This window comes from Felis catus, chromosome E1 (assembly GCF_018350175.1).
Source record: "Felis catus isolate Fca126 chromosome E1, F.catus_Fca126_mat1.0, whole genome shotgun sequence".
NCBI lineage: Eukaryota > Metazoa > Chordata > Mammalia > Carnivora > Felidae > Felis > Felis catus.
Window position 1 is genome coordinate 18,986,327 of NC_058381.1, and position 20,439 is coordinate 19,006,765.

General features: G+C 51.5%; 1 protein-coding gene across 12 annotated transcripts in view; it reads right to left on the reverse strand.

Annotated features, from left to right (window-relative positions):
* The window catches only part of KSR1 (kinase suppressor of ras 1), a 164,091-nt gene that overhangs the window by 119,119 nt on the left and 24,533 nt on the right, over positions 1-20,439 (reverse strand). The window contains exon 1 of one of the 12 annotated variants that reach the window (XM_045045087.1): positions 9,973-10,122. The exons of 10 other annotated variants lie outside the window; for them this stretch is intronic. In XM_045045087.1, coding sequence (XP_044901022.1) covers positions 9,973-9,975 — 3 coding nt within the window. In that variant the 5' untranslated portion in view covers positions 9,976-10,122. Of the gene's footprint in view, positions 1-7,583; positions 8,078-9,972; positions 10,123-20,439 lie in introns of those variants that run through there. One more of the 12 variants, XM_019817492.3, reaches the window with a different exon arrangement.

A 20,439-nucleotide genomic window follows, 5' to 3' on the forward strand; every position in this document is an offset into this window, starting at 1 on the left:
CTCACTAAAGCCGGTACCCTGGACCAGTCCAACCCCGGAGACACCCTTTACGCATCTGCATGAAATTCTCATGCATAGCGACATCGGTAAGAATGACTACAATCAACACAAGAAACAGCAGGTATTGGCAAGGACGTGGACAGAAAGGAACACTCATGCACTATGGGTGGGAGGGCGAACTGGTGTGCCACTGTGGAAAATAGTATGGAGGTTCCTCAAAAAGTTAAAAATAAAACTATCCTAGGGGCACCTGGGTAGCTCAATTGGTTTAGCATCGACTCTTGACTTCAGCTCAGGTCATGACTGATGATTTCAGCTCAGGTCATGATTATGGGATCGAGCCCCGCAATGGGCTGACAGCTCAGAACCTGCTTGGGATTCATTCTCTCTCCTCTCGGAGCCACCCCCCCCCCCCAACTTGTGTGCATGCACACACGTGCACGCTCTCTCAAAAACTAAAAAAAACAAACAAAAAAAAAAACTATCCTACGATCCAGCAATCACACCACCAGGTATTTACCTAAAGAATACAAAAACACTAATTCAAAGGGATATATGCACCCTATGTTTATAGGAATATTATCTACAAGAGCCAAACTATGGAAGTAGTCCAAGTGTCCATCAACTGATGAACGGATAAAGAGCGTGTGGTATATACACAATGGAATATCATTCAGCCATTAAAAAAGAATGAAATCTTGCCATTTGCAATGACGTGGGAGCTAGGGAGTGTAATGTTAAGCAAAGTCAGTTAGAGGAAGACAAATACCATATGATTTCACTCATATGTGGAATTTAAGAAACAAAACCAATGAGCCAAAGGGGGAAAAAAAGAGAGAGAGAAGCCAACCAAGAAACAGACGCTTAACTCCAGAGAACAAACTGATGGTTGCCAGGGGGGAGGTGCGTGGGGGGGGGGGGGATGGATGAAATAGGGGATAGGGATTAAGGAGTGCACTTGTGATGAGCACTGAGTGATGTATGAAGTGTTGAATCACTATATTGTACACCTGAAACTAGTATAACACTGTATGTTAACTGGAATTAAAATAAAAACTTAAAAAAAAATTTGCACGCATAGGCCACAGTGGCCTGGCTGATCTTCAGTTCCTCCACCTCTAAATAAGGAAAATAATCCCCGAATCTCCATAAGGTTATTATGAGGGATTAATGGCAATGCACGCAAAGTACTTAGCAGTGCCTGGCATACAGGAAGTGCTCGGTGATCGCTGTGATGAAAATTATGACAAATCCCAATGATGAGGATGACGACGACAATTTATAGCCTTGGTCAATGTCCTGTCTCCAAAGCGACCAGGACAAACCTAAATGCTGCCTTGTGGAGCTGCCAGGAGGATTAAATGAGATAACATAAGGAAGGACTCAATAAACGCCAGCATTTAGGGGTGCCTGGGGGACTCAGCCAGTTAAGTGTCCAATTCTTCATTTCGTCTCAGGTCATGATCTCAAGGTTCATGAGTTTGAGGCCCAAATCGGGTCTGTGCTGACAGTGCAGAGCCTGCTTGGGATTCTCTCTGACCCTCCCCTGCTCGCTCGTTCGCTCTCTCAAAAAAGATAAACTACAAAAAAAAGAATTTTTTTTTTAAATAAGCGTCAGCAATTATTATTATAGACTTGCACAGCCTTTGGTCTGAACTCTGCATCCTGGAGCTTCGCCCAAGTGTGATCTCCTGGTAAGGCTGTGCCAAGGATTCAGAGTTAACACTCGTGAAGGGGCTGGTGCCAGGCCTGGCGGGGTCAGACCCAGGCAGGCCTCCTTGCCCTCCCCCCCTTGGAAGGCCTCCAGATCCCTTCAGGTGGAGATCACCATCTGCCCTCTACAGGCTCCCCTTTCTGCTTCTCTGTACCCTAATCGCAAGTTGGTCAACATCCTTCTAGGATGCAACCCCCAATTTTCCCTAAATTTTCAGGTGTTGCAATATTACTTTTAGAACAAAGGCTTCTAATTTAACTAAGTTAAAAATGAAACGTGGTACCGAGAACATGAACATCCAGGTGAGGTCCAGGGGGATGGAACACCAAACCTCCGCTTTGCTGCCAGGCACACCTCCTCTCTGGAGCACCAGTGTGGGTGAAGTCAGAGTCCTTTCCACACTGTCAAACCTAGACTGTTCCATGTATACTTTCATAGCCGCCACTTACTGGCTGGGTGGCCTTGGGAATGTCGCTGCACCTGTCCAGCCTCAGCTCTCCATCACCTAAGATCACCATGGCCACTTCTAACTCTAATGCTACAGGGCAAGCTTCAAGAGTGTCCCTTCTGGGAGCCTTCTGACCAGGTGCACAGCTTTGCTTATGTGGTTACGGGAAATTGCCTATGCAGGTCAGCCCAGAGACCCTATACTCTAGAAGCTCAGACGTTGCCCATCCTGGCCCAATCTCCCCAGCCTTGGGCTTTTGGAAGCACGTGCTGCGGGGATACAGAATGGGGAAAGGCCAAACATGCCTTTCTGTAGACGGACATAGATCCACACTGTGGAGGTGAGGGTAGAGGGGGTACAGACATGGCAGACGGCTTCGGCCCCTCTCTGATCTCTGCCAGTCCTCCTGGGCTCCCCTCAAACAACAGGTAACTTCGACAAACTGTCTGCTCACCACACTGTCACATCCCCTTTGCCCCCCTTCCAAGCAGAAAGTCTCACCAGACCCCTTCTACATCAAATTTCAGGGGCCCCTCTGCTTTGGTGGGGGAGCTGATGAATTTGCTCCAAAGCCACACAGCTGTATCCCACCCAGTCCCCATTTCTGAATCTTTGCCTGAGGATTTTCACAGGTGCATTGCCAAGTGCCCACCTGAGCCAGATCTGGCTTCGCTCTGGGGCAGGGGGCACGAAGACGATGTCACAAGGGCTCTTGCCAAATACTTTGCTGGGAGGCCTAAGGCACTCCCCAATCTGGCGGTGTGACTACCTACCACAATAGGAAAGGTTACCCTAACACGCTTTGTTCTGAGAAAAGAAAGTGGTCATCACCCTGGCCCAGACTGAACCCACACCTGCTCCGCAACACTTTCTGGGAGCTTCTTAGAGATGGAGTCCCAGCTCACCAGACTAAGGTTTCACTTCTAACTTCTTAAAAGCTGGGACAACTTCTGCAGCCCTCCCGTGTCCAGGAGACTGGCTCTCCCTTCGTAGCTCCATGACCTGATCGGTTAACGATGGAATGGCCACGTTCCCACATGCCCAGAAAATCCCTCCTGTGGGTGAGACAAGGAGGCCTCACTGAGAAGGTAGGGCGCCCCCCCCAGCTATCTCTGTCTCGGTTCCCTCCTCCTGGTCGGCTTACCCTGCTGCCCAGGGGCCTAAAAGAGAACACAGCAGTCCCATAGCTGCCCCTCACTTCTGTCCTCCTGCCGGGGGATCCCCTCGCACTGCCCTGGGTGGGCTGCAGGCTTACTGCGACCTTATTCTCCCTCCCAACAAATCTCCAAGAGCCATTTTGATGACCTTAGCATTCCTGCAAGCTGTTAACCCTCCTGACCCTGGTCTAATGGGTCAGCGCCCCTCTCACCCTGGGCTACTTGCCTGTCTCCATTTTCCCACGGAAGTCCTCCAGAACCTGAACTCGGACCTAAGGTTTCCTCTGCAGCCACACTAGTTTTTTTTAAACACCTCATGGGTCCCTCTGCTTCATGGTGAGCACTCCCAGGTGTGAGTCGATTCTCCAGGAGCCTCTATCAAGGCCAAGGGGTCTCCACCTGCCCGCACAACGAATCACCTGACAGTTTTTAAGTACCAGTGCCAGGCCCCACCCCACAGATCCTAGCGGGGCTGGCTTCTCCGGGGTGGGGTTCGGGCCTCAAAATCCTCCACTGCTCTCTCTCCGGGTGGTTCTCACGGGCAGCCAGAGCTGGGACCCACAGCCTAGCCCACGAGCTCACTGCTGTGTATCGGGATCACCTGGGGCACACAGAGGCCCTGCTGGATGGCATAGGGCACGTCCCAAGCCTTTGTCCCCCAGGAAGGTCCCCAGGCAATTCTGGGAACGACTCAAATTTGAGAGCCACCAGACTGTCTGCAAAACAGGACATCAGACACAGTTTAAGAAAGAGATATGGCTGGGTCATCTGGGTGGCTCAGTTGGTAAGCATCCAACTTCAGCTCAGGTCATGATCTCACAGTTTGTGGGTTCGAGCCCCACATCAGGCTCTGTGTGGACAGCTCAGAGCCTGGAGCCTGCTTCGGATTCTGTGTCTCCCTCTCTCTCTGCCCTTCCCCCATTCATGCTCTGTCTCTGTCTGTCTCTGTCTTTTAAAAATAAATAAACCTTAAAAAAAATTTTTTTTTTAAACAAAAAACAAAAAAACCACCTCAACGGAATCATCACAGCAAGCAAGGGAGAAGTAGAGCCAGTAGTCAGGAGGTAACGCTATGGGCAAAGCACCACTTTTGCTGAAGGGGGAAAAAAAAAACAACAACAACAAAAAAAAACACGCACACGCACACACTTGCAAGCAAGTACATGCGTGCACGTTCATACCACACGTGTGCACATGCACAAGTACCCACACGTACACATGACCATATGTACACACTCTCCCGATCTTTGCAGCAAAACCTGTTCAAGCGTGTCTGCCCATCCGGGAAGGAAACTACAGCCCTGACAGTCTCTTGTGCGCGCGCACATGCACCGACCTTCCCGGACTTCCCAGGACGATGTAACTCTCGCTGGGTCGCTTGCTGAGCTTCCTTGTGGCATGCATGTTCCTGTGGCCAAGCAGTGTCATGAATGGTGATGGTTCACTTTGGGCGTAGGTCACCAGGGCTATTATTTATTGCTTTTTCTTAAATCTCCTCACTTTTTAAAAAAGTAACATCATTGCTGCAAAGGGGACATTTATCTGTGGCCAGACAGAGAAGATTTCCAGAAAAACAAGTATAACTGAAACCAAACAATGTTATTAAATCGGCCGACCCCGTTCCCTGCAGAAGCCTGGATCCTGAAGCCCATTTCCTCCTGGTCCTGTGCTCCTTGCTCTATTTTTTTTTATTTTTTTATTATTTTTTTTTTTTTTTTAAGGGAGATGGCCCTCACACCTTCTCCTCAAGGCCACAGAAGGGCTGGCAGGGGGCTGGAGGGAGATGGCTTCTCATGGGACTTCAGGTAAGTAACATCACATCTGGGCATTCACCTAAAATTGTCTGGGGTGCCCACCCTGCCTGCATTTTGTCCCCGGCCGAGTTTTCTAGAAAGGACAGCAATACCAAGAAGTGAAAGATGCTGGGATTGCTCATCCCATGATGGAAAGGGGACAAATCCCACCCACGGCCACAGCAGCCCACCGCCCACCCCTGTGCAGGTTACTCAACCTACCCCAGATTCGGAGCCGGCCGGCCCCTTCTCCTCCATGCGGGTGTCAAGGGGTGGGGTGGGACCATGGAGAATGCACACAACAAGCCGGGATGCGTGGCCGCCGTCCCCCATGTAACAACAAAGGTGCGACTGAGAGCAGATCGAACATCTGTCCACCTGCTGACCTCAGTGAGCAGCCCCGCAGCCCCTTCTCCCAAGGGGGAGGGAGGAAAAGACCACTTACTGCTAACCCCCCTTGAAATGAAGAACTAATCCTTCCTGTTTAACAATGAAAACAAATACGGACTTTTAAAATGATCTGAACTGAAGCAGAACTTGCAGGGTAGGTCTGGGAGGGCCACGGGGGGACTCAGGCATCCTCACCCTGCATGTTCCCACCTTCACCTCAAGAAGATGATGTGGCCTGGCCGTGGCTCCGGCAAATTCACTCGCCCTACAGCCACGTTCCCGACCTCCACCCTGCTAGCCCCTCCAAGATATTTTTCATCCTCACTCCGTTGGAAAGACTAACATGAGGAAAAGCCACCCACATTTGGCTGGGGGTTGGGAATCCTGAGGGCCACGAAGTCATCTCAAAAGCGTGAAGGTCTTAATCATTAACTTGAGGACCCCAGGCCTCCTGTGCTGGTTACCACAGCACCCAGGAAGTTTCTATCTGGATTCTTTCGGGCCCTGTCAACCATGCCAGCGGCACACCAGGGCCTCCCTCTGGTCCAGCGGCGCGAGGAAAGACGACCGGGAAATCTGGCTGTGACAGATTTCAAAGACTTAGAATCAGCCACAGGCTGGACAAAACAGAGAAAAGAGGGCAGCAAATTATGTGGGTTTTTCTATTCAACTCATAGGTTTTGGGGTTTCTAATTTTAAGGGAAATTGGGATTTCATTAACTAGAAGGATTTCTCATATACACCCTTCTCCTTCCACCCATCTTATTAAGCATAATTGGAGACAAACAAAAGAGGCAGCAAGGCTGTCTCTTTCTGGTCACATTTGGGTGGTTGGAGACAAGACATCCCCTCAGGCCAACATTAACCACCATCTGTGGGCCTCAATCTCTTACCCAGGATAAGACCTGTTCACACTGTGGTTGAAGGAGAGACAGGCCTATCCTTGGAGCGTGGCCAAAGTAGATTCAAAATGTCAAGCCTGACCACTGGCCCCATGAGGTCCCAACAAGCCAAAGGCTGGCGGTCCTCATGGGGCGGTGGGCAGGGCTCAGAAGGTTCCAGAAACATTTACTATCTGTTCACATAAGACCCAGCCATAAATCAGGCTTACAGGCAGTAGTATCCCATCCCCAAAAAGGATGCATTTTCCAAACTGCTCCCTCTGGGCTCCCAGGAGCAACAATGGGAAACAAAATTTTATAAACAGTTAACAGGCAAATACAATCTCCCCTAAAACAAAACAAAAAGCACCATTTTAGGCTTTGAAGAGAATGTCTGTGCCTGGTGGGGGACTCACTACAGACCCACCATCAACTCTGGTTCCGTGGGGACTGCAGGATGGACAAGGCAATGAACCCCCTTGTGAGAACCAGCTCTGGCATTCTGAAATTGCAGCGATTAAAAATACCCACTTAGCAGTCAGGTGTTACCTGGTAGACAGTCTTACTGTCGTTCAGAGAGAGAGAATCGTTCAGAGAATTTCAGAGCTGGAGGGGGCATCAGAAATGATCGCCAAGCCTCTCTCATTACCCGTCTCCACCCCTGGGGCCAGATGAGGGGGCTGTGTCCCAGGGAGATACAGGAAACAGGCCTAAGTCATCATCCAGGCAGATGCCGCGACCTTGTCCTCGAGCTCAGGCTCAGGCTGTGCTCTGCGCCTCACCCCCCTGTGCTGAGGGGGCCCTTGGTCTCCTCTTGGGTTAGCACAGACACAAACACAGGCACATACAGCCACACGGGGACAAACGCACACACCACTTTTCTGCCAAGACACTGGCTGAGGCCAAGGGCATGAGATACACTCCCCAGCCCCTCTGCCTCTAAGACTCTCATTCTCAAACACCTCCAAGCTCCTGCCCTGCTGAGACCAAGCTCCCCACAGACACCTTCTCCAAAACCGAGCTCAGCTTTACCAGCTGCTTCCCCCGCCCAACACATAAAGGTGACGGCCAGAAAACCACCCCGGCCTCCTGCTCTGAGCAAAACTCACACCCGGTCTGCCCGCCCGAGGCCTCCACCCCCAGGAAGCCCTCCCTCACTTCACTCCCTGCCTCATCACCGTCCTCACTGGCTGTACCCACCTGGGATCTGTGTTACCAGAGAGCCCCTTCCCAGTGTCTCGCAGGCCGCAGCGTCAAAGCTGTATCACCTGGGGCACCTGCTCATGGGCTGGGCCAAGGGACACTGCCAGGGCCACCTCCCAGGCACAGGGAGCCACCCAGCAGGCTACACTGAGTCAGAGGCCAGGGTCCAAAATCGGCTTCCTGGAGGACTTGGAAGGGACGCCGTCCAATGGTGCTCTTGGGGAAGGAGCCTCCATTATCCGCTTATCAAGACAGAGGGGGCTGCCAACCCATTTATCAGAAAGCAGCTCCTGCAGAGAGCTGTTTTAGCTCCTCGGTTTTTTAAATAACACAAATGCCGGTAATCTCCTTCCTGCTCTTTACTGCTTTTAAATGTAAATTAAAAGACCTGTTCATTCACGTCTTTGGAATCCATGTCCCCTGACTGGTCTGGAAGAAAACATTAACCCTGTGGAGTCACGGCAGGCTGAACTGGCGATGAACCCGGGTCCAATTAAGGCACTGACCAGGCACGTGACCCCAGGCACGTGACCCCAGGCACGTGACATCCAACCTTTTCGCCTGCTTTAACACCTGATAGAAGCCTTCTCCTTAACCTCACTCAGAGGCGGGGCTTCCAAATTACTGCCACCTGCTGTCACCTGCCCACCTTCCCTTTCCTCCCGTTGGACCCACGGTGCACACCTGCTTGGCTGGCCAGGCAAAATGCACGTCCTACATCTCATCTTGGCACACGCCTGCCTCCGCAGGGATAATCCTATACACTCGCTGCCCAAAACCCCGTGGCAAGTTCACGCTCAAATTTCAAGTCTTTGTTTAAAGGGCCTTAAAAAAAAAAATCCCTAGGGGTGCCTGGGTGGTTCAGTCAGTTACGCACTGGACTTTGGCTCAAGTCGTGATCTCACGGCTCATAAGTTCAAGCCCCGCGGTGGGCTCTGGGCTGACAGCTTGGAGCCTGGAGCCTGCTTCAGCGTCTGTGTCTCCCTCTCGCTCAGCCCCTCCCCCGCTCATGCTCTGTTTCCGTCTCACAAATAAAAAATAAACATTAAAAAAAAAATTTTTTTTAAATAAATAAACTTCAAATAAAAAATAAAAAAATAAAATCTCTACTTGTTCCCGGAAGCCTGCTGTACTTCCCACCCCCACCGTCAGACAGAGGAGGGGGAAGAGGAATCCAGTTCCCAGCGACCAGCGAGCACTTCCGGGCCTCTGCTCCAAATGCTGGCGGACATCAAAGGCCGACATTGACAACAGCTGCCCAAGAACCCAAACCACCTCAGGAGCCCCAAGTTTCTCTCGGGTCAGGCGGAACAAGAGGCCGGGAGAGCCCAGCCAGCCCATCACACCACAGAATGGGAGCCTCAGGTGCCCCAGATTAAAGGGAGGCCATTCAACGGCCAAACCTCTTGGCTGAAGCAGGGGCTGTTTTGCTCTGTAACTTTTCCAGAAACAGGCACAAGCCTTCAACCCTGCTACCGAATATAAAACCAGCACAGCTTAGAATGCCCTGCCGATCGCATTATTTCCTATTCAGTGCCCCTCCCTCTCCACCCTACCCCGTAATTACCGAGACTTTAGGGTTGGGATTTTTTAGGATGCTGCTTTTTAAGCGTGTGACAACACAGAAGGAAGGGCTATTTAAATCTGAACCAGAGCGGGGGGAATCGGCATTGTTAAAAGGGCAAATTAAGAACACATTTCCCTGGGTTTTAGGTAATTCAAGGTCACTTGCAATAAACAAGACGGAATCATCGGGCCTAAATGTGCCGTGGGGCTCTCCCACCCTGCAGGGTCTGGCAAGCTGTAAGCACTGTAGGGAGCTAGTCATTCATGACTCTTAGACCGTCCACCACATTAAAGAATTCAAGTGAATGATGTCCTGTCTGACTCAGGTGTTTCACTGCTTTCCTTGGTCCCCTGATACACGCCCCCCACCCCGTTCTGAAAAGCAGACGTTGATGGCTAAGGATGGGGGCTCTAAAGAAAGATGTGCTCCAATCCTCCCTTCACCACTTACTGACCGCGTGACCTTGGGCACATCACTTAACTCCTCCCCAGAGCCTCGATTTCTTAATTTATAAAACAAGGACAAGAGTTCCTATTACTTCGCAGGGTTTCCTGAGGAGTAAAGGAGATGAGAGTTGTCACGGGCATTACACAGTTAACGCTCCATGAATGCCAGCCTTGACGAGAACAATGAAGGAACACACGTCGCTTTGGGAAAGGGTAGGGAGGCCCGGCGTCAATGCTTTCTATGAAGCAGCATCTCTGAAGCAACAGAATGTCCATTTCCCTCCTTACATGGCACACGTTTTCCAGCTAAGACAAAAAGCAGGGTTGGGAATGCCGAATGTTAAGCATATAATGCCGTTTGACGAGCACCTACCATGCGCCAGGAATTTAACCGTATATTCACACATCTTCATCGTCCTGCATGGCAAGTGGTGTTTAGTCCCATCTCACAGGTGGGGAGCTCAGGCTCAAAACACGCCCCGCCCCCTCCTGGCTCCAGGCGGGTGTCCACACAGCTGTGGTAGATCGGGATCCACACCCAGGGCCTGCCGACAAGCAGTAAAGCATGGTACGTCCATTTCTGAGCCTCTGTCTAGCTCATACTCTCTCCCTGCAAACAGCACGCACATGTGTATTATTCACCGACTGTTCTAGAGCCGAGAGACCACGGGACTCGCCTCATCCAATCCCCTGATTTAGGAGTGTTAGAAATTCAGCCCGAGGAAGGAGACGTGGTCCGTCCAAGGTCACATGATGGTGCAGAGGCAGGGCTGGTATTCAGCCTCAGGTCTACGGACTCTGGAGAAGGATCTTGCTTGCCCAGGGACGCCCGGCGGTTCTTAGACGAGTAAGCCGGCACCGGGAACAAGCAGGTGTACCTTTGAACAGCTTTCAAAGCCACGCAAAGGTGAGCTAAGCAGACCCACCTCCCTCTCCAGGCTGCTGGGAAAGCAAAGGTGGCCGGAAGTGTGCTGGGCCGGCGGTCTTCAGCTTGGTCCACCCCTGAACCACAACCTCGAGATTATCAGTGCGTAAAATCACCTTCCTAGATGCTTCCTGAACTTCTATTTTGAGGCCGCCCGCCCTTGGCTGTTGCACGCACCCTCCTGATCCCGCCTCTCCTCCCAACGTGGAACTAATCTGCCTCTCAGTACCGTCCGTCTCCAGCAAGGGAGTTCCGTCAGGTGGCTGACCCCTGTAAATAATTAAAGGGTGATCCCGCCGCCTCCAGGAGGCCTCCTGAGAGCTGGGTGGCTTGTTAAATGAGACAGGCGGGGAGGCACTGCTAACAGCCTGACAACTGCTTCAACAGATGGCGAGCAGAGCGTACCGGGAACACAGCCCACGGAGCCAGCCTGCCGAGGGCACAAACAAGGCAGGAGGCAGGGGCCTCCGTTTAGCAGGCTAGCTTTAAGAACATCAGAGAGGCTGCGCCCACGGCCCGGCTCTTGCCGCCAAGACCTGCGGGACCCTGGGCAAATCCACCACCCGCTGCCAAGCTGTTTTCTTAGCCCGAAGATGGCCTTTTTCTTAATTTGGAGGAAAACGTTCAGAACCGGAAAAGAAAGGAGAGAACAGCCAGAACTCTGGCACACCTGGACGCAGGAATCAGCCAGCTTCCCAGGGATTTTAGTTCAGAGGGATAGGTGTGGGGATGAAGAAAGAGAAAGGGAAGAACAAGAAGGGAAAGGAAATAAGGAAGCAGCAGATGAAGCCGGCTCCAAAGAACTCGTCTTTCTTGGGCAGGGAAAGACTCCGTAAAGCGAGAAATGCCAACTTCCCCCTCCATTGCCTGAAAGTCAAGCCCTGTTAGCAGTTTGACAGGTACCCTTTCCACCTGGTTCCAATACTTGGTGAGCGATGGAGTGCCGTGTGCATCTATACACGGAGGTACGGACACATACACGTGTGCTTTTTAAAAACAGGAATACTCCATATATGTCCTTCTGTTTCTAATGTTTTTTACACTTCATAGATCATGAAAATAATTCCAAGATAATCCATAGACCCATCTTGTCAGTTTCACAGACCTAGTCTTTCATAATCGATTCAATTTTTCTTTTACTGCTGGACACTTAGGAGTCTCTACCTTTTTACTTTTTTTTTTTTTTTTGATTTACAACTAGAGTAACTTGTTACGATTTTTCCAATTGCCAGTGGCAGAAATTGCAACTCAACCTAGCTTGAGCACAAAATTTAATACATTGCTTTACAAATGGAAAATCTGGTAATACACCTGACTTCAGGCATGGCTGGATCCAGATGTTCTACTGATGTTGGAAATCTGTCTCTTAGCAACTTTTCGTTTTTCCTTTTTTAAAAGTTTAATTTATTTATTATTATTATTATTTTTTTTTTTTTTGAAATTTACATCCAAGTTAGCATATAGTGCAACAGTGATTTCAGGAGTAGATTCCTTAATGCCCCTTACCCATTTGGCCCATCCCCCCTCCATGACCCCCTAACTTTTTACTTATATAGACAATGCTACAATGAACATATACCTATATGTACATACACAAGCATGGTTTCTATAGGTGTCAGATTCCCAGGAGTTGGAATGCTGAATCCTAAGGAATGAACATTTTCAGGGTTTTTTTAATGATTTTCTTTAATGTTTATTTACTTTTTTGAGAGAGAGAGAGACAGTGTGTGAGTGGGCCAGGGGCAGAGAGAGGGGGACACAGAATCCAACGTAGGCTCCATTGGAGCCTGACAGCACAGAGCCCAACATGGGGCTCGAACCTACGAACCGTGAGATCACGACCTGAGCTGAAGTCGGATGCTCAACTGACTGAGCCACCCAGGTTTGTTTTATTTTGAGAGAGAGAGAGAGAGTTTGAGCCGGGGAAGGGAAAAGAGAGAGAGAAAGAACCCCAAGCAGGCTCCACACGGTCAGCGCAGAGCCAGACGCAGGGCTAGAACACACAAACCGTGAGGTCATAACCTGAGCCGAAATCAAGAGTCAGACACTTAACTGACTGAGCCACCCAGGCGCTCCTACGTTTTCAGTTTTAATAAGAACTGTCAAAGTACGGGGGCGCCTGGGTGGCGCAGTCGGTTAAGCGTCCGACTTCAGCCAGGTCACGATCTCGCGGTCCGTGAGTTCGAGCCCCGCGTCAGGCTCTGGGCTGATGGCTCAGAGCCTGGAGCCTGTTTCCGATTCTGTGTCTCCCTCTCTCTCTGCCCCTCCCCCGTTCATGCTCTCTCTCTCTGTCCCAAAAATAAACGTTGGGAAAAAAAAAAAATTTAGAACTGTCAAAGTACGACGCAAAAAAGTAGTACCAATTTGCACAACTCGATTACGTCTAAGAGTTGCAACCTGCTCTCTTAGCACAGGCAAGGGGTTCAAGGATACATCGGAAAGACCCCTGAGCCTCCGCTGCCCACACCCTACCACTCCCATCCTGCCCTTTCAACCAGTGCCACTCTCGTTTCATCCTCTCTGTTTATTGGCTTTTCACTAGGGGAGAAAAGGAGGATCGCGCTGCCTGGAATGTTTGCAAACCACCTAAAAGATATTAATAACTGCTAAGCTTATACAGCATTTACTATGTGTTTCACACTTTATAAGGTAATCTCACTTCATGCTTCAACAGCCCCATTGCACGGATGCAGAAACTGCAACGTAGTCCTTTCTATAAGGTCCCTCCGGTGTGCTGACAAGCGGTGGGGCCTGGACAGACCTAGGCAACCCGATTCTGGAGACACTGGCTAAGCACTTTACTGCCTTCTGGCGAGGGGACTGAGCACACAGGCCCATGAAGACCCGCAACTATGACAATGCTTCCAGACCTAGGCCCGCTGTCCTCTCTGAACCAACTCTGACAAGCTTCCAGGTCCCCACCTTTCTGGCCCAGACGCGTGAACCAAAGGAGCACTGTCACTTTGAGAAGGTACCTGCACCTCCTTTTCTCCCTGAGAACACCCCCGCCTCCCAGTCCCTCACCCTCCAAAACCCAGAGGCCATCGTCCCTATTGCTTCCTGTTCATGACCTCCTGGGCAGGTCTGTCCTCCCCACGTCACAGCCACACACCCTGAAGGAGGAAGTAAAGAGACCAGTCTCAGAAGATCCGCTCAAAAGGAGAAAGAAGAAACAAAAGAGAGCCAAGGCCCTGATACCGCAGATTCACTGCCCTCGGACTTTAGTGCCCACCACCCCACAATTTCTTTTCCTTTTTTTTTTAACGTTTATTTATTTTTGAGAGAGAGAATGCAAGCAGGGGAGGGGCAGAGAGAGAGAGAGAGAGAGAGAGAGAGAGAGAGAGAGAGTGCAAGCAGGGGAGGGGCAGAGGAGGGACAGAGGATCCAAGGCTGACTGTGCTGACAGCAGGGAGCCCAATGTAGGGCTTGGACTCTCGAACCGCAAGCTCCTGACCTGAGCCGAAGACAGACGCTTAACCGACTGAGCCACGCAGGTGCCCCCCGCCCCACAATGTCTAGGCCAGGACTGTCCACGTTCAGAACCGGAAGAGAAAGGAGAGGATAGCCAGAACTTTGGCACAGGTGGACGCCAGAATCAGCCAGCTTCCCGGGGATTTTAGTTCAAAGGGGTAGGTGTGGGAGAAGAAGAAAGAGAAAAGGAAGAACAAGAAGGGAAAGAGGAAAATGAGGAAGGAGCAGACGAAGCAGGAAAGAAAAAGTGGGCGGGGAGGCTCAAAAGCACAGTGGCCTGGGCTTAAACGCCCAAACCATCCCCCTGCCTCATTCCCGTCTGCAGAAAGATGAAGAAAAGCAAAGAGCAGATCCAGGCCCCTCACGGGGACATTGCATAATCAAAAGAAAAGGAACTTTCCTGCCTGGAGGGAAGCCTGCAGCTGTGGTCCCATCTGCGCCCACCTCACATGCCCAACTGGGGAGCCCACTCTCTTGAACACCCAGCCCCGAGGGGCATCCGGGAGTGGGAGGCATCAGACAGGCGACACAGGTTCCAGGAAGGTGCAAGGAGAGTGGCACAGGACATCCAAGCGTGAGGGGACCAGAGCCACGCAGCGCTTCCTGCTAGAGTGTTCCCATGTTGTTCGAGAAATGACTGGCAGGTCAGGGAGGCTGGTGCAAGAGGACCGCTTACAGCATATTTTGGTTCGTGTCAGTTCCTGGAAGCCAGAAAAATTATTGCAGCATTGTTGGTGACGACAAGATTGGAAACACCCTGAATGTCCAGCAAGAGGAGATTGGTACATCATCATCAACATAATAATATAATGGCACATCCATATAGAAGAAATGTTATGCAGCTATTAAAAAGAACAAGACAGGGGCGCCTAGGTGGCTCAGTCGGTTAAACGTCCAGCTTCAACTCAGGTCATGATCTCACAGTCTGTGAGTTCGAGCCCCATGTGCTCTGTGCCAACAGCTCAGAGCCTAGAGCCTGCTTCGGATTCTGTGTGTGTGCGTGTGTGTGTGTGTGTGTGTGTGTGGGTGGGTGTGTGTCTCTCTCTCTCTGATCCTCCCCTGCTCACACTCTATATCTCTCAAACATAAACATTAATTGAAAAAAAAAAAAAGACAGCTCAGGGTGTATGGGTGGCTCAGTCAGTTAAGGGTCCGACTTCGGCTCATGTCATGATCTCGTGTTTCAGGGGTTCGAGCCCCGCATTGGGCTCGCTGCTGTCGGCATGGAGCCAGCTTCAGATCCTCTGTCCGCCCTCCCCCTCTGCCCCTCCCCTACTCACGTGCACGCTCTCTCACTCTTTCCCAAAAATAAACATTAAAAAAATAAATAAAAAAAATAAAAAGAACAAGACAGCTCTACGTGCACTGATGTGAGCCAATCTCCCAGGTATAACAATGAGGAAGAAAGTACAGAAGATCGTAGCCAGCACACTCATGCAAGTAAACGGGATGAGGAACATAGGGAACAGGATGATTCCCGCCTAAGGCGCTGGGCTTTGTCTATTTCTCAACCTAAGTAACAGGCACACAGGTGCTCAGTTTATGGTTCTTTAAACTGCACATGTTTTGTGCATGCTATTGTGGGTTTTTTTAAGTTTATTTGAGAGAACACACATGCACGCACGTGCACACAAGCGAGGGAGGGGCAGGGAGGGAGAGCGAGAATCCCTCCCAAGCAGGCTCCATGCGATCAGTGCAGAGCCCCACACAGGGCTCTGTCCCACGAACTGTGAGGTCATGACCTGAGCCAAGATCAAGAGTCAGACGCTGGGGCGCCTGGGTGGCGCAGTCGGTTAAGCGTCCGACTTCAGCCAGGTCACGATCTCGCGGTCTGTGAGTTCGAGCCCCGCGTCAGGCTCTGGGCTGATGGCTCAGAGCCTGGAGCCTGCTTCCGATTCTATGTCTCCCTCTCTCCCTGCCCCTCCCCCGTTCATGCTCTCTCTCTCTCTGTCCCAAAAATAAATAAAAGTTGAAAAAAAAAATTAAAAAAAAAAAAAAAGTCAGACGCTTCCCCAACAGAGCCACCCGGGTGCCCCTTGTGCATGCTTTTTGATATGTTAATATTTCATAATCCAAAAATTGTAAGGGTGGATGCATATGCATACCAAAAAATCTCTAAAAACTTCAAAGTAAAAGCCTCTGAAAATGGAAACTGGGGGCCATGGGGGGGCAGTATGGGGGAGGTTTACTTTGACTCTATATCCTCTTATAACTTTCAATATCTTTTACCACATGCATGAATTGCCTACTGAAAAAAAAAGGAAGAAAAAAAAAAAAAAAGAAAATGGTCCCTGGCAATTCTCCAGGGTGTTTTGGCATCATAGATCGGGAAAGTACCCAAGGGGCCAGTTTCCCCATTTTGCAGCTGAAGGAAGAAGCTGCAGCCCAGAGCGTCTGAGTGTCCTATCTGCAGTCACACAGCAAGTGAGCAGCAGACTGGGGAGGAGAAGCCAGGTCTCCGGGTGAGACCACCTTCAGCTCTCTCAACCAAGGGTGCCCAGGCTGCTCAAACCCCAGGACCACAGAGGGGGCAGGGAGAATCAGGGCAGGCGCCCCCCAGGTCCCAGGGTGGCAGTCACGGGGCACGGTTAAGGTTGGAGTCTCCAAATCTAGAGCCTCTGGACCCCGGGTCCCCCAGGCTGCTGCCTCCAGCCTGTGGGAGCACAGACAGACAGACGGAAGGACAGGCAGGCGGGTAGGTTCCAGGGTTCCCAACCCAGCGCTCCAGGCGCTGTCCGCTGCACGGCCACTCCTGCGTCCTCAGCAGGCACCCTCCTAGCAAACCACTGCCCAGCAAACCCACTGGATGAGTTCCACATTCTGGCCACTCTGCAGTCATAACCACACGTGGGGGGTAGAAAGCACTTACTCTGGCGTCTTCATGCCAGCGACCAGGCACCAGACCCACCAGACCAACAGCCTTAGATCCCAGCCCCAAGCCAGCGGGTAGGCACCAGGAGCCAAACCAGACTCCGGTTGTAAAATACCACCCTCCTCATTGTGTTTACATTGAAGAAAATCCTTACAGGCTGTGCAGAAGAATCATAAAACCTCAGAGCCGGGGGAGTTTAAGAAAACTGGACGGTTTTCCCTGCAGTAAAAATCTACCGTGCCTGCTTCATTGATTGGAGGCCAGAAACCACTCAATCTCAATTTTAATACTTCCTTATTTAACAAATGCTAACAAACCCGGGTTCCTATATTCTTTTCAACAAACAGCACCCCACTGTGAGCCAGGCACCCTGGGAGCATGGAAGGTAATCACGACAGCTAACACTTAATTTGGAGAACGTTTACCGTGAAGCTAAATACACACCGGGCATGCTGCTAAGCTCTTTGCACATGGGACCTGTGAGCCAGCAGTCCTACGGGAAAAGTCTGTTGCTATCCCATTGTATAGAGGGGGAAACCAAGGCTCTGGGGGTAACTTGTCCAATGCTACAGAGCTGGCAAATGGCAAACCGAGGTCTGTCTGGCTCCAAAGCCCATTCCCGCCCACTGAGCAAGATGCAGCCCTGTCCACAGGAACTCGCCCTCTAGCAAGGGTCTGGACTTCCTCTAAACCTACTCTGCCCGCAAGAGGCCAATCGGGCCTGTTACTTCCCACTCCCTCCCAGACTCTGAAGCAGGCGCATTTCCCCAGGAGTTCCAAAGAAATCGAGAGCCCCAGGACCCATCCGCGACGCTGCCTTCTCGGCTTCAGCTCCAGACCAAGGGCCCCGGTAATCTACAAGCTGACACCAAGCCAGGGTGCTGGCCTGGACAAGAAGGGACCTGACACACTCACCCCCACTGACAAGAGAGCTAGGTCTGCAAGGGCCCAAGGGTGGCAGCGGACCCTTTCCCCACTTACCTTGCAGGGAAGGCCAAGCCAGCCCCTCCTGCAGGCAGGGGTGGTGCTCAGGGGTGGGGAGGTGGGCTGGGCATGAGGAGGGGGCTGTAATCTAGGCTCAGCCCCTGGCCCTCTTTGGGAAGGTCCCTAAACCTCTCTGGGATGTGTCCGAATCTACAAACATGGGGATAAATCGTTAAATCCCATAGGGAGGGGAGTGTTAGTAAAGGGACTCGGTCACGTAAACTTCTTAAAACATCTTGAGTGAGAGACAGACGCATGTGACAGATTACCACTCCTGGTGTACCGCCCCGCATTGAACAGCACGCAGCTCAGGGGAGGCCCACCCTCTGCCTGGAATATTCTCTGTGCTCTTCTGACTGGGAAGGTTCAGGGTTCAGATCAAGCTCCACCTCCTCTGAGAAGTAGTCCTTGACCTCCCACCCCCTCACTCACAGGTACCCCGTGCTCTTCGGGCCCCTCCCCATCACGCTGGACAGGAATAGTGCACCTACTGGTCAGTTTTTCCGGAGGGCAGGGCTCCTCGACGTGAGGTCTTCTCTACCACCAATTTGTGCTATCGAGTCCGGCCTCCGTGAGGTGATCAGTAAACGTTTGTCACATAAAAGCGTTAGTATCGTTATTATCACCCCATGGAACTTGTGAACAGATATAACGTTCCTGGGGAGATAGCTCCCCACGGGGACCCCCAAGCACTGGGACTGACCCAGACCATCAGAACACCCCAACTTCCCTCTACTGTCTGTTTCCTGGCCAATGCTTCTCAGACCCGAAGACGAAATCCCCTTCAAGAGGCAAAGTCCACCTGATCTGTGCCAGGCACTGAGGAGGCAGGGGAGACACAATCCCTGACCCCCCCTCAAGTAAGTTCTCAATTCAGGAATTCTAGTTCAGAGGCCCTCAGAGGGGGCCGCGTGAAGAAACTAGAACTCTCCTTATCACAGCCTCTCAAATGCCTAGTTGTGTAGATGTAGAACTGTAATGGACGAGCTAGGGGAGCACAGCAGCACGTGTATGTAACTTGAAGGTGAAAATACCCCTGTTGGGGGGCGCCTGGGTGGCGCAGTCGGTTAAGCGTCCGACTTCAACCAGGTCACGATCTCGCGGTCAGTGAGTTCGAGTCCCGCGTCAGGCTCTGGGCTGATGGCTCAGAGCCTGGAGCCTGTTTCCGATTCTGTGTCTCCCTCTCTCTCTGCCCCTCCCCCGTTCATGCTCTGTCTCTCTCTGTCCCAAAAATAAATAAATGTTGAAAAAAAAAAATTTAAAAAAAAAAAGAAAATACCCCTGTTGGGAACATATGATCAAAATCTCTTTCCGGATAGGTAAGCAAGAGCGAGTCTAGAGGTCAGAGGGCCAGCTAGGAAATGCACCACACCAACACGGGGAGGAAAGGGCAGGAGAGAAGTTTCCAGCATTCATAGGGCAGGGGGCCATGAAGGAACAAAGACAGGGGGAGTCTAGAAAACAAGAGGCTGGGGGGGCGGGGGGGGGGGGCCCAGGGCCCAGCACGTTCCCTGCTGGGGAAGATAGGACAGGAAAGAGAAAGGAAACAGATGAGAGAGGCCCTCCAGTGATACAAGGGGGGATTCCAAGCATTCCAGGGAGAGGAAGCTTGAAGGCCCAGCAGCAGGGCCCAGGGGAGATCAATGTGGCTATGCGCAAAGGCTCCAGGGAAGGGGAGAGGTAGCCAGACAGGGAGGCTCCACTTGAGAGGCAGGCAAAGTGTTGCACTGAAGAAGTGCAACTCTGTCCTGCAGGCATGAGCAGTGGTCCCCAACCAAACGCTAAGGAGCTACTGTCCCCCAGGAGTCCAACTACTTATCAACAAAAGTCCAGGGGCACCTGGGAGGCTCAGTCCGTCGAGCCTCCAACTTTGGCTCAGGTCATGACCTCGCAGCTGGTGAGTTCGAGCCCCACATGAGGCTCTGTGCTGACAGCTCAGAGCCTGGAGCCTGCTTCGGATTCTGTGTCTCCCTCTCTCTCTCTCTCTCTGCCCTTCCCCCCACCTCTCAAAAATAAACAAACATTAAAAAAAATTTTTTTTTTTTAAACAGAAGACCACCCGGTTTGGTAACATGTTGATACCTGGAAGGAAAGCAGGCAAACCCAGTGCTTGGACAACAGAAAGCAAAAGCTTGCCACAGATTCTGGCCTCGGAATGACAGACCTGCTTGGGCACAGGTAGAGACCCTTCAGGTCCAGACCCACAAAGCCTTGGAAGGCACGGCTTGTGGCAGGCAGCCTGTCCCCAGCGGTCAGGGACAGTCTCTGGGAGCAGCCACAGGAGGTGGATAGGGGGGCAGACACAGCCGGAGAGGCAGGCAGGCCAATGTCTGCGGCCGTCGGTTTTTACTGAGGACCCCGAGAATCGAAGCCGCTTGCTCTGAATGGGTCAAGAGGGCCAGGAGCCACCAGATGGCAATCCCTGACAGCCAATCTCCCTGCTTTCGCACCAGGAGTGCCAGAGCCTGGGAGAAGGATTCCACTTTCTTCTCCACAACCCACTCACCGGAAGGTCTGGGTGTGAGGTACGGTGTCCCATGAAGTAGACTCTGAATGGAGGTCTGCCTGAAGGAGCAGTCCTGGCAGGG